Genomic DNA, 18,113 nt, shown 5'->3' on the forward strand with positions numbered 1-18,113 from the left:
ACCCTTGGAAACCAGAACATCCCCTGGAGCTTGAGTTGAAGGCAGTTGTGAGCCAACCAGTGTGGGTGCTGGGAACTGAACTTGAGTCATCTTCAAGAGCAGCAAGTACTCATCACTTCTAAGCCACTTATCCAGCCACAAACATCATCATTTTTAATATGGCTGATCTCTTAAAGGATGTCTCTTATTTTTCCCTCAGGGTTGTAATCCCCTTGCACAAACCGGCCGGAGCAAACTGCAGAATCAGAGGGCAGCTTTGAACCAGCAGATCCTGAAGGCTGTGAGGATGCGGACAGGAGCTGAGAACCTTCTGAGGTAGGTACCTCTCGCTTTGCTGCCTTGACCAGGAGCCTCTGCTCTCTTGAGGCCTGTTTATCTGATGGCCAGACCAACCCCATTCACTAGGCTGGGTTCTTTCTTCTCAGCTTTGAAATTCCTTCTTTCTGGCACCTGGAGCAGGTCTTTTGCTTACCTAGAGGTTAGGTATGTTAGGGATCACAAACATTTTTTAGCCGGGCATGGTGGCGCACACTTGTAGTCCCAGCACTTGGGAGGCAGAGGCAGGCGGATCTCTGTGAGTTCAAGGCCAGCCTGGTCTACATAGTGAGTTCCAGGACAGCTGGGGCTACAGGGAGACTTTGCTTCAAAAAGACCAAAAAAAAAAAGTAGGGGCTGGAGAGATGGCTCGGTGTTTAAGAACACTGACTGCTCATGCAGAGGACCCAGGTTTGATTCCCAGCACCCAGATGGCGGCTATGAACAATCCTTAACTCCAGTTCCAGGGGAATCTGAGACCCTCTTCTGACCTTGGCATTGCACGACACGGGTGCACTCACATACATGCAAGCAATACACCCGTACACATAAAATAAGAATAATAAAGTATTAAAAAAAAGAAAAAGAAAAAGAAAAAGTAAGCTAATGTGAGATACTAAGCAGGCTGTCTGTGCTGGGCACTCACTGTTGTGCTGTGGGGATTAAACAGTTACTTATCAAGCAGAGCTCAGCGAAGCCTTACCTGTGACCAGGTAGCTGCAAATCCTCCCCACACCCTTAAAGGCAATGAAAGACTGCCAGCCAGCTTGCTTTTGTTTACTATGAGTGCTGTGTCTTCCTTGAGACAAATTTCAGGAGCTGGTTCTGGCCTTCCACCTCGTTGAGGCAAACTCAGGTCACTAAGCGTGTGTGGCAAGTCCTTTTCCCTGCTGAGCTCCCCTCCTTGGAGAGTTTTGCAGGTAGCTCTTTGTTTTTGTTGAGACAAGGTCTCACATAATCCAGACTGGCCTCAAGTTTGCTAGGTAGTCAAGGATGACCTTGAACTCCTAATCCTTCTGCCTCCACCTCCTGAGTACTGAGATTGCAGGCCTGTGCTGCCACACCTGTACTGGCAGCTCTTATTAACCCCTGCTTGCTACCATTGTTTGAGACAGAGTCTTACTCTGTAGCCCAGGCAGGCCTAGAATTCGCTATGTGGCCCAGACTGCCTCAGCCTCCCAGGTCCCGAGATTATAGGTGAGAGCCACCACTTCTGCCTTCCCCCGTTTACATTGTATAGTCAAGGTGGGCACTGCAGCTGCTGCCCAGGTGAGTGAACGGTGCCTCTTGGAGCCTCAGGAGATATGGCATGCTTGCAGGAGCCTGGAGCCTCCAGGCCTGGCATGGGAAGGGGCTCAGTCTACCTACTTAAAGCTAGAATCCCCAGGAGCTTCTTTCCCAAACTTTCAGGGTTATGACGGGTGGGGTTGAGGGTGCCAATATGTCTGCAAAATTATGGACGTAATGGGCACTACCCAAGGGTCAGCTTCACTGTTGGAGGTCATGGGGAACCCAAATGCTTTTGGGATAATTGTTGGGAAAAACAAGCACACTGTCAGTAAAAGAGCCACAAGGCTCTGGGGCTTCTGGCCTCTGGTGGTAGACTTCTGGGAATGGTTCAGTCAGCAACTCCAAACTCACTACTCGCCTGGAACTCAGCAAAACAGGATGAGAGTCTGGTCTTTTCTTCTGTTCTTTTTTTTATTTTTATTTTATGTGTATGTGTGCATTGCTTCCATGTGTGTAAGCACACCTGTGTTGTGCAGTGCCCACGGAGGTCAGAAGAGACCGTCAGATCCCTTGGAACTGGAGTCACAGATGGTTGTTAGCCACCGAGTGGGTGCTGGAATGCGAACCTGGGTCTCCTGAAAAAGCAATCAACATTCTTAACCACTGAACTATTTCTCTTATTTTTTCTTTAAAATTTGTTTGTGTAGTGGTGGTGGTGGGGTGCTTCTCTGCATGGTGAGTCCCATGTGGAGGTTGGAGGGCAACTTTGGGGAGTCACTTCTGTGCTTGGACCTTTATGTAGATTCCAATTCCAGGACTCAGTTCAGGTCTCCAGGCTTGCACTGCAAGTGCTTTATCTGCTGAGCCATCTTGCTGGCTCTTCTCTTTCTGTGATGCTAGGACTGGACAAGGGCCTTTGTGCATCTACTGCTGAGCTATGTCTCTAGCCCTAGGAAGGGTGTTTCTGTCCAGAGGAAGGTGCAAGATGGCATGCCCTCTGTGTGGACATGCAGATGTGTGTTCTTCATGTGAACAAAACTGTTGGAAGGAACACGGGAGTATGACTCCCCCCCTGACCATTTGTATTTTGTAGTTCTGGGTGCCCCCAAAAACACCTCTCATTTACCTGTGGAGCAGCTATGGTACCCACCTGGCCTACACACTGTAAAAAGTGGCGAGGAAGCTGGGTGTGATGGTGGCCCTCATCTGTAATCCCAGCATTTAGGAACTGGAGGCTAGCCTAGGCTACAGAGCAAGTTCTAAGCCAGCCTGGAGTATAGAGGGAGAACCTTCCTCTCATGCTAGGTAAGGCAAGTGCTGTGAACCACACTTGCAACCTACAAGGGGAGACTTCCATACACAAATAAACAAATCAGATCATGTCAGGAAGTGGTATTTTGGGACTAGAGAAATGGCTGAGTAGTTAAAAGCACTGAATGCTCTCACAGAAGACCTGGGTTTGTGTTCTGGTTTGTTTTTTCATTGCTGTGACAAAATACTCTGACCACTACCAACCTGGGGAGGAACGGGTTTATTCAGCTTACATCTCCCAGGTCACAGTTCATCCGGGAGCCCAAGATAGGAACTCAGGGCAGGAACCTGGAGGTATGAGCTGGAGCACAGGCCATGAAGGAACGCTGCTTACTGGCTTGCTCTCCTGGCCCCTGCTCAGCCTGCTTTCTTATGCAACACAGGCCCATCTGCCCATGGGTGGCACCACCCACAGTGGGCTGGGCCCTCCCACATCACTCATCAAGAAGATGCCCCTCAGACATGGCCACAGGCCAGTCCAATAGAGGCAATTCCCCAACTGAGGCTCCCTCAACCCAGGTGTGTCAAGTTGACACTAAAGCTATCCAGCACAGTTTGGCTCCCAGCATCCACACGATGGTTGACAACTGTCTGTAATTCCAGTTCCAGGGATGAGTCTGAGAACATTGCATGCACGGATGTACTTATATATATCAGGCAAAACAGTAATACACATAAAATATAAACTAAAAATTTGAGACTGGAGAGATGGCTCAGTGCTTAAGAGCACTGACTGCTCTTACAAAGGACTTGGGTTTGATTCCCAGCACTCCCATGGCAGCTGTCAGTAACTACACAGGCATTGAGCAACATGGATGAAAGCAATACACTCAAACACATAAAATAAAAGTAATAAAATTAAAAAATTTAAAAATTGGGGCTGGAGAGAAGGCTCAGTGGTTAAGAACACTGGTCCTTGCAGAAGACCTAGGTTGGAATCCCAGCACCCACATGGCAGCTAACAACTGTCCATAACTCCAGTCCCAGGTGATCTAACAGCCTCTTCTGACGTCCCCGGGCATTGGAGACGGGTGCACTTACCTACATGCAGGCAATACACACATACACATAAAAATAATAAATAAAATTAAAAAAAAAGTTTTAAATTATAAATTTTTTTTTATCTTTTTGAGACAGGGTCTCCCTGTAGTTCCAGATGACCTGGAACTCACTGTGTAGACCAGGCTGGCCTTGAACTCACAGAGATCCACCAGCCTTTGCCTCCTGAGTGCTGGGATTAAAGGCGTGCACCACCATGCCAGGCAAAAAAAATTATACATTTTTTAAAAACGTAATGTTTTCTAGGAAGTGGAAATGTGGTGGGGCTGACCTGGGTGGCACACCTCAGGAACATGGGGGTAGTTGAGGAGGCCTCTTTGATCAGCAGACTTAGAGGGGTTTTTGGTTTTTGTAAACATGTCCCATGTGTGGAAGTCATGGGACAACTCACGGGAATAGGGTCTCTTCCATCATGTGGGTGCTGGGGATTGAGCACAGGTGGTCAGGTTTGGTGGTAAGTACTTTCACCTCACCTGCTGAATTATCTTGCTGGCTCTGACTTGTAGGGTTTTTTTTGTTTTGTTTTGTTTTGTTTTGTAGTTTTTATAAGGAACTAGTGGAAGTCTGACTGCCTTGTTCTGTTAGCAACAGCAGCCTATCTGAGGCCTGGACTTGTCAGGTTAACAGTTGTCCAGTTGCATCAGGCTTGTAAATAATTCTAGTGACCTGTAAGTTCGAAGTGCCACCCCCCACCTCCACACCCTGAAGGTATTAATCTGACCTAACCAACACCATGGCTTCCTGAAATCTAAGAGGGCATTGGGCCTCTTAGGTTCTGCCCTTGGCTGCTGCTACTGGCCTTTACTTTGTGCGTGGCTATCCTTCAGGTCTCTGGGTGTCCCACTGTGATGCCCATTGAAGGTACAGCAGGGTTTGTTTTTTTTTGCTTTGGTCTTTTTGAGACAGAGTCTCCCTATAGCTCCAGCTGGCCTGATCTTACTATGTAGACCAGGCTGGCTTTGAACTCACAGAGATCTTCCTGCTTCTGGGACTAAAGGTGTATGCCACCATGCTCGACAGTACAGCAATGTTAATGGGGGCAAGAGGGCATTTGGGAAAATATCCCCAGAAATACAGACTCAGAAATTAGTGTCCTAACCTTTAACTGTACAGGTAAGAGGCTGACGTGGCTGGACAGGTGCTGTGAGCAGGCAGGTTTTATATTCCTTGAAGGTCCTCTCCTTCCCTGATCCATATCAGCCTAGAGTCCCCAAGTTTCCTGGAGCCGGATAGAAGAGACAGTGTGTGTTTTAAAACACCTTTTCAGGTTAGGCACTTATAGTCCCTGTTCAACCACCTCTGTTCTCTAAATCACAAATGGTGAGGTAGAAACTGGATGGTGTTTCTCTGAGACAGAGATGATCTTTGTGAGACTTGAAGCAAGCTACCAGGTAGTTCAGTTTTAACTAACTAGTTCTCTGGTCAAGAGCAGACTGTTAACCTTTGTGGGCTCCAGGTGACCCTCTTAGACTGGAAGTTGTACTAGGTTACACAGAAGTCTCTAGGAGTCAGTGCACCTGCTTGTGAATTGGGAACCATGTGGAGTGGTGGGGGCATGACCTCTGGAGGGAACGACTGCCCTCTGGAGGGCAGAACCTCGGCAACCAGATCCTCTATTTTTTCCTTTTAGGAAAAGCTGCCTATATCTCCCCGTCCCCCAACTGTTTTCTTTTAGAGATAGAGTGTCTATGTAAAGCCCAGGCTAACCTGGAACTGAAGAGCTCTTCCTGTCTCAGCTTTCCTAGTGCTGGAATTTATAGGTGTGTACCACCACACCCAGTTTTTTGTTGTACTGGAGATTAAACCCAAGTTTTCCTGCAAGCTAAGGGAAGCCCTCTACCAACTGATCAACATTCCTAGACTTGTGTTTTTTGCTCTTTTGGGAAAGGAGTTCACTGTGTAGCCCAGGCTGGCCTGAAACTCAGGATCCTCCTGTCTCTTCCTCTAGGGTGCTCAGATTATAGGTCTATGCCACTGTGCTAGGCTTTCACTTTTGAGAGCTTCTGATTGTTGAACTTTTAAATATTGGCAACCAGTTGAAGGGTTAAAAAGCAACACTCTGTCAGCCAAGTGAACAAATCACTCAGGCCTCCAGTTTACTTTGTGATCTCTTGGCCTGAGGGTCAAGCTCTTAGGGGTCATCTGGGGTGGCCATGGCTGTAATCTTCGTGAGGTTAATGACCACTCATGTGATCAATGCCAAGGGGCTTGAGTGTGACTGCAGTGGTATGCTTGGGCTCTCCTTGGCCTTTGAAATAGTAGATACCGGCTCCTATCCTTGCCTTCCTACACTGAGAGATGGGCTAGGAACAGATGTACTGCGTTAGCGACATCCATTCAGGGCACAGGATGGTGCTCAGGCCACTCCACTGAATCCCTGGCAGAGCAGACAGCAGAGGGAAGCTGGCTCCCTAGAGCCCGTTAAGCTGCTCCAATATAGCTTCCAAAGCAGGTGTGAGACACAGGTTCAGTGTGGAGCCTGTTCCCAGAGGAATGATTTTTTTTTAAAAAAGGTTTGAGAGAGGAAAAAAAAATTATACCAAAATAGGAAGAGCTGGCAATGTGGTTCAGTAGTAGAGCACTTGCCTGGCTTGCCTGAGGCTCTGTGTCCTATCTCCAGCACTGCCAAAAAAGAAAAGAAAAAGGGACACGTGAGTCAGAATGCAAAAATTCACATTTATTCTTTTTGTTAGACTTTTTATTGCTCTGATGTAGATAACTGAGAAGACTGACTTAAGGGAAGATGGATTTTTCTAGCTTGTAGTTTCAAGATTTCAGTCCGTGGTCAGCTGGCTGCCTTGTTTCTGGGCTAAACAGGCAGAATATCCATGTCAGGAGCATGTGCTTTGAGGTGGAGAAGCAGAGAGTGAGCGGCTGAAAGGAAAGAGAAGGAACAAGATAACACCTTTCAAAGGCAAGGGTCTAGTAACCTTTCTCTATCTGGGCCCCACCACCTGACTTTCCCACTACTACCCCATAATACCATCAAATTATAAATCCATCAGTGGATTAATGTGTTGATGAACTCAGAGCCCTCATGGTTCAGTCTCTTCTCAGAGCCCCATCTCTGAACACTGCTTGCACTTGGAACCAAGCCCTTCAATACCTCAACCTTCGGGGATACAAGGGACACTTTTGTTTTTTTGAGACAGGGTCTCCCTGTAGCCCCAGCTGGCCTGGAACTCATTGTGTAGACCAGGCTGGCCTTGAACTCACAGAGATCCGCCTGCCTCTGCCTCCAGAGTGCTGGGATTAAAGGCGTGCACCACCACGCCCTGCTACAAGGGACACTTTCTATCCAAAGTATAGCCATTGTTCTAGTTAGTTTCAGCTGTCAACCTGACACAGCCCAGAGTCATCTGAGGGAGTCTCAATTGGGGGATTACCTAGATCAGATTGGCCTGTGATCTCAATGTCTAGCCTCATGTATTTGTGAGGAATTACCTTGATTGTTGATTGACATGGGAGGGCCCAGGCCACAGTGGGCAGTGCTATCTCTGAGCATGTGGTCAGAGTGTTTTATCAGAGCAACAGAAAAGTGACTAATATGGCAGTCTTTAAGAAAAAGCACAAATGTGGCTGGGAGTGGTGGGGCATGCCTTTAGTCCCAGCTCTTGGGAGTCAGATTTCTGAGTGTAAGGCCTGGCCTACATTGTGAGTTCCAGGCCAGCTGGGGCTACAAAAATGTTACACAGAAAAACACAAATGTTACAATTAATTTTGTCCTTGTTTGTTTGGTTGTTTTTTTTTTTTTTCTTTCTGGTCTTTTTGAGACAGGGTCTCCCTGTAGTCCCAGCTGACCTGGAACTTGCTATATAAACCAGGCTGGCTTCAGTCTCATAGAGATCCACCTGCCCCTGCTGAGATTAAAGGCATAGGCCAGATATCAGGCTTATAGTAACTTTTTTTTTTTTTGTCTTTTTTTGAGACACGGTCTCCCAGTAGCCCTAGCTGACCTAGAACTTACTGTGTAGACCAGGCTGGTCTTGAATGCACAGGGAAGACTGCCTCTGCCTCCAGAGTGCTGGAATTAAAGGCGTGTGCCACCGTGCTCGGCAGGCTTATAGTAACTTTTTAAATCAGATAGCACTTGTCGTCTGCCTTGCTTTTCTTTTTCACAATTATCTTGGCTATTCTATTCATATAAATTTTCATATGAATTTTCTATTCATATAAATTTATATTCATATAAATTTTAGGACTGACTTCTCAAAAAAATTTTTTTATTGTGGTGGTGGTGCTAGAGATTGAACCCAGTACCTCACGCATGCTGAGTAAATACTCTACTCTGGACTTGTTAACTAAGCCAGGCTCAGTGGGTCACGTCATCTAACACTTGAAAGTCTGAAAAAAGTAGTAAATGCATGAGTTCAGGGCGTGGGGTAGTGGTAGAGAGCTTGCCTAGCAAGGGCAAGGCCCTGGGTGATCATCCCCAGCACTGTGAGATGGAGGAAAGACGAAAGACACCATCTTTGCTTTGTTCGGAAGAGAAAAACAGCCTTTCAGCATTCTATATGATGGTGGCTGCCAGCTTGTGTAAATGGCCTTTGCCGGGCTTTGTACGTCCCCTTACTTATAGAGTGTTTTGTTTCTTTGGTGAGACAGTCCCATGCTGTTTCCCAGGCAGGCCTGGGACTCTCATCCTCCTGTCTATGTTGCCATTAGTGGTATGTGCCACCATGCATGGCGCAAGGGAATAATTTATGGCTTCTTTATGGATGATGGAGAGTAGGTTCTTGTTCTGTTTTGTTTTTGGTCTTTGATCATAAAGTTAATTCCTTTCAAGGATCTACCAGGGTTCATGTCTGGGAGCTTACAGTGTTGCTGGCCATGTCTCAGGTCCACTTGCTGGACATTGTAGTCAGGATAGTGCAGGTGCCGTGGATCTCTGAGATGGCTTATCTGATGGCATCTAATAGCCATCTCCTGAGTTCCCTCCACGGTTGGGATTGTGTCTGCTCATCTGGTGGCTGCTCAGCTGGGATGCGTGACTGAGGTCCTTCTTTCCCTTTGTGAACAGAGTAGCCACAAACCAGAAGGTACGAGAGCAGGTTCGCCTGGAGCTGAGCTTCGTCAACTCAGACCTGCAGATGCTGAAGGAGGAACTGGAGGGGCTCAACATCTCCGTGGGAGTGTACCAGGGTGCAGAGTGAGTAGGCAGCACATTCCAGATGCTTTCTGAGTCTGAGAGTGTGCCTGCATCAGGATGTCTCACTGAGAGGCTAGAAGGGGGCTGTGGCCTGGGCAGTTCCACCAGGGAAGTAAGAATGTTTGGATCGGGATTGACCCCGCCACTGGGGTTAAAGGAATGAACCTATGGGTTTTGTAGGTAAAGAACTGGAGAACTGGACTGTTGGGCTAGAGAGATGACTCTGGTTAAGAGCACTGACTGATCTTACAGACAACCTGAATTCAATTCCCAACACCCTCATGGCAGCTAGTAACCATCCATAATTCCAGTTCTAGGGGATCTGATACCTTCTTCTGACCTCAGGCATTGTACAACATGGGTGCACTTACACACACGTAGGCAATACACTCATACACATAAAATAAGAATAATAAATAAAATTTTTTTAAAAAAAGAATTGGACTGTTAGACAAATAGCCGTCTGCCCTGGACTGCCTTGGGCTTGATTTTATGGAAGGGTTGCAATTCTGGGTCCAGGTAGGTAATAGCATCTCTTACACAGGCTAGGGTGAATCTTCAATAAAGATGTTCTCAAAGTACTGTGGGTACCTGTGAGAGCCAGAGTTCTCCATGGGGCCAGGTTGTCTTGCCAGTCTTCCTTCTTAGCTTCTTACCTAGCACAGGGTCTGGTTCTGGGTCTTTCAGTTGATAGAATGCCAAAAAATATAAACTGCATTTTGGAAGATCTTTTGTTTCATGTTGAAAATTAAGGGACCTACAAGTTCCCAGAGAAGACAATACCATGGGGGTATTTCAGAAACTTACCCTGTTAAGTATTTGCAAAATGAATGTTAGGATCAGAAACATTCCCTAGGGAGGGTTTGAGGTGGGACCTTCAGAAAAGCTTAGAAATTTCCTCTGTCCACTGTAAGTGAGCCATTTTGTGAGTGTAAGGGAATGCCCATGTTTAAAAAGGAATAACTGTAGTAGTGCTGTAGCTCAAAACTAAGATTCTGGTAACTCGTGAGGCCGAGGTTGGAGGATCATGAGTTTGAGGCCAGGACAGACTACATAGTAAAGTCCTGTGTCAACAGTAAAACTGGGCAAAAGATACAATCAACCAGTAAGGGGCTGGGAATGTAGCTCAGTGGTAGAGCACATGCCTACAATCCACCAGTAAGGGGCTGGGAATATGAGTCAGAGGTACAGCCCTTGCCTAGAATCCACCAGTGAGAAGCTGAGGGCCATGGCTCAGTGGTAGAGCACCTGCCTAGAATGCTCCAGTGAGGGGCTGGAGGCATGGCTCAGTGGTAGAGCACCTGCCTAGAATCCCCCAGTGAGGGGCTGGGGGTGTGGCCCAGTGGTAGAACACCTGCCTAGAATCCCCCAGTGAGGGGCTGGGGGTGTGGCCCAGTGGTAGAGCACCTGCCTAGAATGCCCCAGTGAGGGGCCGGGGGTGTGGCCCAGTGGTAGAGCACCTGCCTAGAACCCTACAGTGAGAGGCTAGGGGCCAGGCTCAACAGCACAAGGCCCTGTGTTCCTTCCTAACTGAGATGCTCCAAGGAAGTTTTCCATGTTTTTTGTGTAGGGAAGTGAGACTTCTCAAAAAGTAGGGGAGCCCCAGGGGAAACGGAAAATAGTTTCCTGGATTACCAGTAGGAAGACACTAGAGAACTTTTGAGTCACCGTGGAATGTGCATTTCCTCACCCCTAATCCTCTGCATTTTACAAAGCCAGAGACTAGCATTGAAGCCTGGAGCCCTGCTGGCTCCTTGGCCTGTGACACTTGTGTTTGTCTGGCTTACCTGTGGGCTCCTAGTGCAGTTTCAAAACACCCACTGAGAGCAACAAAAAAATGCAAGATTCTCGCAGGCTGTGCTTCCGTGTTAAATTCCAGTGTTCTGTCCAAAAAGTTCAAACCGCTCCAGCAGGCTAGGCAGGGCCAAGCTTCACTACTGCCATAGGCTGTGAGTCTAGACTCGAATTTGCTCTGTTAAAGAGCAGGGTGTTCTTTCTACAAAGATAAGCACTTTCAGCCTTCTGTGGTCATTGTAGCCCTTCAGTGGCCTCACTTGGTCCCCTTTGTCACTTGGAAGAGGGGACAGATAGGATTCCAGTTGACACCTTGCCTGTGCACCCTGTTCCAACTGTCTTCAAAGCCAATTGTTTTATTTCTTAGTACCTTAGTTAGGTCTTCGAACACTTCTGTATGTGGGCGGGGAAGAAAGGGTCTCATTATGTAAATGAGAAAACTCAGGGAAGCCCAGGTCACAGAAAGTCATGTTAGTGCCACCCTGGGGCTGCGGGTGCCCTGGAGTGTGCGTCCTTAGCATAGCTGCTGTTCCTCTTCTCATCTGGCCAGTCATGGAAGAGCCAACCCTGCTTCCCTGCATGAGGTGAGCACAGAACTCTGGGGCCCGGCTGGGGGCGGGGGCTGGCGTTGCTCAGCTTCCAGCAGAGGCCAGGCTTCTGGGTAGACTTTGGGGCCACCACATACCTGGGCTGGTCTTCACAGTTTTTAATAGCACTGTGCAACAGTGACAGTTTCAGTTTACAGCTGTTGTCTACTTAACCCTGCCCAGCATTCCTGGCCTTCTCTCTGGGCTGGGTTCTGCTGCAGCCCATGGAGGTCTCCTGTTACAGGTCAAAGAGCTAAGTCCCTATTTGCAAAACACAGACTACACTTCCCGCTGGCTCTGCCCTTAGGAATGCAGATCCTGGAGCACTCCTGGGTTGATGTGTGTGGAGTGACCCTGTGCCTTTGGGGGTATGTGCAATAAGACACACAGTATGATGTGCCCCTAAGAGAACCCTGAGAGCCCAGATTTCTAGTGTGGGAGGTGTTAGGGGTTCCTGTGGTAAGGGGTGTAGGAGGGGAGTGATTGTGGTTGTGGACAGCCGGAAGTCCAAGGTAGCTCATGAAGTACCCAGGTAGGAGAGCAGTGAGCACCCCACATGTGGGCCTGGTGCAGGTCAGCAACTCTCACCTGAACCCTCAGCACCTTTGCCGAAGAGGGGCTAAGACTGAGGACCAAGTTGGACTAAGACAGTAGGGGTATGGTGTGTTAGAGTGGCATCTCACAGAGCCAGGAGCCATTTTCAAGCTCTGTGCTCAGAGCTGTGGAAGGAACAAGGAACCCACCAGCCACATGTGTGTTGGGTTGGCCTGGAGGATAGGGTTGGGGGCCTGAACTGGATTGCTGGGGGGCAAGGCTGTGGGGCGCAAGGCGGTTGGGTTGGGGGTGTTCATATACCCTTTTGTGTTCCTGGTAGGGAGGCATTTACCATCCCCCTGATTCCTCTTGGCCTGAAGGAAACCAAAGAAGTTGACTTTTCAGTTGCCCTCAAGGTAAGTGACCTCTCAAAGCAGTGGGCTTTGGGCTCAGAGGGTAAAATGCAATTGTTTATTCTTTGCAGTGGTTCAGGTATCAAATTGATATCTGCAGACTGCCCCTGAGAGCTGACTGCCCCTGAGAGCTCGTTTCACCAGCTCCAGGGAGAATTTGTGCATTCATTCCTCCGAAACTCTTGCTCTCATCTCTTGTGGCTTCTGACAACCCCCTTCTTGCTGGGAATGGAACCTAGGACTTTGTGCATGCAAGGCATGCACTCTACTACTGAGTTACATCTTCCTTAGCCCGTCTTTGGTGACTTTGAAGCTCCTTTTGTATGCCTGTAAGAAGGTGGATTGTACCATATTTTAGTGTATTTATTATTTACATTTTAAAAAATTACATTTATTTATTCATTCATTCATTTATTTATTCATTTATTTATTTATTTTTTGGTCTTTTTGAGACAGGGTCTCCCTGTAGCCCCAGCTGGCCTGGAACTCACTATGTAGACCAGGCTGGCCTTGAACTCACAGAGATCTGCCTGCCTCTGCCTCCCGAGTGCTGGGATTAAAGGCGTGCGACACCATGACTGGCTATTTATTTATTTTTATGTGTATGAGTGTTATGCCTGCATGTAGGTAAGTACACCCGTGTCGTGCAATGCCTGTGGAGGACAGAAGAGGCTGTCAGATCCCCTGGAACTGGAGTTATGGATAGCTGTTAGCTGCCATGTGGGTGCTAGGATTCGAACCTGGGTCTTCTGCAAGAACAGTCAGTGTTCTTAACTGCTGAGCCATCTCTCCAGCCCCTTATTTTGTTTTTTTGAGACAGGGTCTCACTCTGTAGCTCTGGTTGACCTTGAACTCGCAGAGATCCACCAGCCTCTGCCTTCAGAGTGCTAGGATTTAAAGATGTGTACCACCATCACACCTGGCTATATTTATTTATTATGTGTGTATATTCACACTCATGTCTGGGCACAAGTGTGTGGAAGTCAGAGGACAACTTGTGAGAGTTGATTTTCTTCTTCTACCGTGTGGGTCCCAGGGTTAGAACTCAGGTTGTCAGGTGTGGCTGGCAAATGTCATTACCCGCTGAGCCATCTTGCTGCACCCCCCCCCCATTTCCCCCCCAAAAGTCTTACTATGAAATCCAGGCTGGCCTGGAACCCACAGTCTTTCTGCCTCAGCCCCCAGAGCTGGGATTACAAGTATTACATACCATCCCAGCTCAAATTTTAATTTCTAAAAGCAACTGATTAATACTTTGAAAACATCTCTGAATGACCTCTGTTCGCAAATAGACTCTTGATAGAAGTAAGCCTTTGCCCGGGCCTTCCGGAAAGTTGATTTTTTTTGGTAATTGCTGCACCCTTCTGCCATCCTCTCACAGGTACAAGAACTCCTGGATGTGACCTGTGTTGCTCTGTGCAAATCTAAACAGTCTACCAGCTTGAAGGAATATCTTTAGTTGTGTTTGTAGCTTTGTTTCTTTAAGATTTAGCTTAGTGCCAGAGCTAGAAGAATGCTGGAGTTTTAAAGGCGGCTCTGTCAGAGAAACCTCAGAATTTTATGGCATCTGTAAAGAGTCAAATAGATCATGTGCCAAGTTCCACATTAAAGCAAGTGAAAAGAAAAGTCTCAAGTTGTGGGCACGGCCGACTGCTGCTCAGCTGAGGTTTCCAACCATGTCATTTTAGCCTAAAAGGGACTCTACAAATGCCAGTCATGCAAAAATGAGAACGTTTGGGGGACTTTTTATTTTCTCCCTTCCACATTTGTGCTTGAGACAGACATAGGCACCATAGAAGTGGTTCTGTGGACTTGATCAGGACAGTTCCATTCAGATCTGACCTGCCTGTCCATGGACTGTTAAGGCTGGAGAAGTTTCAGGGTGTGATTTTGTCCTATTTTAAAGGAATAAGCTTTAAAGTGGTTGCATTAACAAGCACCATCAGGGCTGGGGGTGTAGTTCAGTGGGAGTGTGCTTGCCTAGCATGAGCAAGATCCCTGGGCTATATCCCCAGCACTGGGGGCTGGGACAGGGGAAGGACTGTTAAAATGAATTCCTTTTATAAGTCAAGGAATTTTTGGATTGTTTGGGTAGGGGGACAGATCTTACTATTTGTTTATTTTAGGTCTTTTTGTGTGGCCCCAGCCTGGAATTCGATAGGTAGACCAGTCTGGCCTCAAACATTTGCCTGCTTCTGCCTCCCAAATCCTGGGATTAAAGGCATGCACCATCATGTCTGGCTTGTTTGTTTTTTTGAGGCAGTCTTACATGGCCCAGACTGACCTTGAACTTGCTCTGTAGCTGAGGATAGCCTTGAACTCCTGATCCTCCTGCCTCCACCTCCTAAGTGCTAGGACTATAGGTATGTGCCATCACATCCAAGTTGTTTGCTTCTACTTAAAAAAAAAAAAAACAAAAACAAAACCCAAACCATACAAAACAAAACAAAAAAAACCCCTTATATCCTGGCAGTACTATATATTAAACCCATCTCCTAATCCCCCTCTTCCTCTCTTCCCCTTCCTCTTCCTCCCCTTCCCCCTCTTCCTCCTCCTCTTTTTCTTCTATAATCCACCAATTCCAGTTTGTGCTGCCTGTATACTCATGGGTGTTGGGACCATCCACTGGAGCATAGTCAACCTACCAGGGGCCACACCCTTAAAGAAAACTAACTCCTTCTCCCAGAAACCATCAACTGTCAGTAGCTTCTCAAGGGTAGAGGATTCTGAGCCCCTGTCCCATGGTTGCTCCAGTGTTGACTTTACTTGGTCTTGTGCAGGCAACCACCACGGCTGTGATTCATGAGTACAGGAGTCCTGTCATGTCTAGAAGACTCTTGTTTTGCTCCAGTCCTCCCTGAACCACCTTGTTTTTTTGAGACAGGATCTCTCATTGAACCTGGAGCTCACTCAGTCTTTTGTCTAGACTAGCTGGTTGGTGAGCTCCTGGTGTCTGTCTGCTTCCTCCTACCCAGCACCAGAGTTACAGGCATGCACTACTGACCCAACTTTTACATGGGTGCTGAGATCCAAACTCACATCCTCATGCTTGTGCAGCAAGCACTTTACCACTGAGCATCTCCCCAGACCCTTGACCTTTCTAATTAACTTGGGGCTACTTTATTAAATTCTTTCTAATTTACCGATTTTTGTAGTTGATGCTCTTGGATTTTGTAAATACTTATCTTTTCCAAATAATATTTAATATTAATACTTTAGTATTTACATTCATTCCTTAATTAGTTGGATAGAGCGCTTTCAGAGCATGCTAAGTAGCAGCAACAGGGTGGGGATCCTTGCTTTGTCCCTCATCTGGGCTGTGGATTTCTGCTGAATAGTTTTTATCCAACTGAGTACATGTAATCAACCCTCATTTGCTACATTTTCTTTTCTTTTTTATCTTTTTTTTTTTTTTTTTTGAGACAGGGTCTTCCTGTAGCCCCAGCTGGCTTGGAACTCGCTATGTAGACCAGGCTGGCCTTGAATTTACAAAGATCCACCCGATTCTGCCTCCCAAGTGCCAGGATTAAAGGCGTGCACCACCACACCCAGCTAACTCTCATTTGCTGCATTTTCAAAAGTCAGAAATAGCTGGGCATGGGGCTATATGCCTGTCATCTTAGCACTCAGGAGTTTGAAGGAGGAGGCTCATGAGTTGCAGGTCAGCCTGAGGTACCTAGTGAGATGCTGCCTCAAAAATAAATGAGTCAGAAATACATTTAGAATTCTCTCACAATTTTGTTTCATTTTTATGAGATGAACATAAGGTTTCTCTTTTACCTTCTTGAAGTGCACTCTTTCTTTTCAATTTCTATTTATTTATTTGATTTATTTGGTCTCCCTGCATCCCCAGCTGGCCTGGAACTTGCTGTGTAGACCACAGAGATCTACCTGCCTGTCTCTGTCTCTTGAGTGCTGGAATTAAAGTCCTGTTCCACCATGCCAAGTTACTTTTTTTTTTTTTTTGAGGCAAGGTTTCATGTAGCCCAGTCTGGCTTTGAACTTATCATGCAGTTGGGGAGTGACCCTGAACCTCTAAACCTCCTGCCTTCGCCTCTAGAGTGCTGGGATTATAGGCATGCATCCCCATACAAGTTTAAAATATTTTATTTTTGTTTGTATGCATATATTGCCTGCATGTATATGAGTACACCCATGTTGTACAATGCTCACAGAGGTCAGAAGGCATCTGATCCCCTGGAACTGGAGTTATGGATGGTTGTTAGCCACTATGTGGGTGCTGGGAACTGAACCCCGGACATCTGCAAGAGCATCCAGTACTCTAATGGGCCATCTCTCCAGCCCTAGCCCCAGCCCCACCTGTTTATATGCTGATGCTTCAGCCCGGGACCTTGTGCATGCTAGGCAAGCAGTCTGCCAACTGAGTTACATCCCCAGCCAATTTCTCTCCTTTTTATTGATTTACTTTTTAACTTTTAAACTTTTATTTACTTGTTTATTTTTTTATGTTTGCATGCAATGCTTATGCGTGTGCCTACATGTTGAGGTCAGAGGACAGCTTTTGGGAGTCAGTTCTCTCCTTCTACCATGTGGGCTTCCAGGGATCAAACTTAGGTCATCAGGCTTGGCAGTAAGCACCTTTACCTACTGAGCCATGTTGCTGTCCCCACTTTCTCTCCTTTTGAAGAAAATGTTGCCAGTGCCCCCAGGAGTTGGCAGGACATGCTACTATGTGAGGGAGCTGGTCCTGTTCCCTCTACATCTCCTAAATGAATGGTAGCCACTTGATCCTGCTCCTAGAGATGACACCAGGGGAGCCCCACATCTGTATCCTGAAGACCATCCTCACCTTAATTAATGTCACTAATAGCATTTGAAAACCATTTAGAATTGTATACTTGGCCATTGTATTAGTAGAGGAGCTGATTCATCATGTTAAGTGAAGTCACGAGGAACATCTGTGGCAGCATCGTAGGATGACAGGAAAAATTGTGAGCCACTATCACTGACATTTACTTATAGTACTGGCATCTTGGTGGAGGGGGTGCTCTGAGGCAGGAGGATCACTTGAACCCCAAGAGTTTGGGATCTTAAAAATATCAGAACAGTGCTTATGATATAGGCATGAGAACCTGAGTTCCCTTCCCCAGCATCCATGTGGTAAATGCCTGTAATCCTAGTGCTGGGGTGGTGGATATAGGAGCCATGGGACTTCTAGCCAAATCGGCGAGCTCCAGATTCAGTGGAAAATTCTGTCTCAAATAAGCTGGCCAGCTGGGTATGATGGCCCATACCTTTAATCCCAGCCCTTGAGAGGCAGGCAGGTCTCTCAATTTTTGAGGGTAGCTTAGCCTAGGTGAATAAATAAATAAAGCCAGCCTGATGGCGCATGCCTTCAACTCCAGCACTCGGGGCAGAGGCAGCCAGATCTCTGTGAGATGAAAGTCAGCCTGGTCTACATGTGAGTTCCAGGTCAGCTGGGGCTACACAGAGACCCTGGCTCAAAAAGACCTAAAATAAAATAAATATATAAATAAATTTTAAAAATTGAAAAAAGGAAAGACACTTGACATTGACCTCTGGCCTTCACATGCATGTGTACACATGCAAAGACATATATACATACATACTACACACAAACAATTAAAACCAAGCATGATGGTACACACCTGTAATTCCAGCACTTGGGAGATGGAGGATCAGGAGTTAAGAGTTAAGGTCAGTGGGAGACTTTGTCTCTGAGAAGGGGGGGGGGGGGGG

At 47.0% G+C, this 18,113-nt stretch overlaps 1 protein-coding gene across 1 annotated transcript in view; it reads left to right on the plus strand.

The window, feature by feature from the left end:
* Positions 1-18,113, plus strand: part of Rhpn2 (rhophilin Rho GTPase binding protein 2) — a 68,914-nt gene that overhangs the window by 24,050 nt on the left and 26,751 nt on the right. The window contains exons 2-4 of the mRNA XM_008839461.2: positions 200-315; positions 8,936-9,064; positions 12,320-12,395. Of these exons, the coding sequence (XP_008837683.1) occupies positions 200-315; positions 8,936-9,064; positions 12,320-12,395 (321 nt within the window). The remainder of the gene's footprint in view (positions 1-199; positions 316-8,935; positions 9,065-12,319; positions 12,396-18,113) is intronic.

This window comes from Nannospalax galili, unplaced genomic scaffold, assembly GCF_000622305.1.
Source record: "Nannospalax galili isolate Female #2095 unplaced genomic scaffold, S.galili_v1.0 scaffold159, whole genome shotgun sequence".
NCBI classification, from domain to species: Eukaryota; Metazoa; Chordata; class Mammalia; order Rodentia; family Spalacidae; genus Nannospalax; species Nannospalax galili.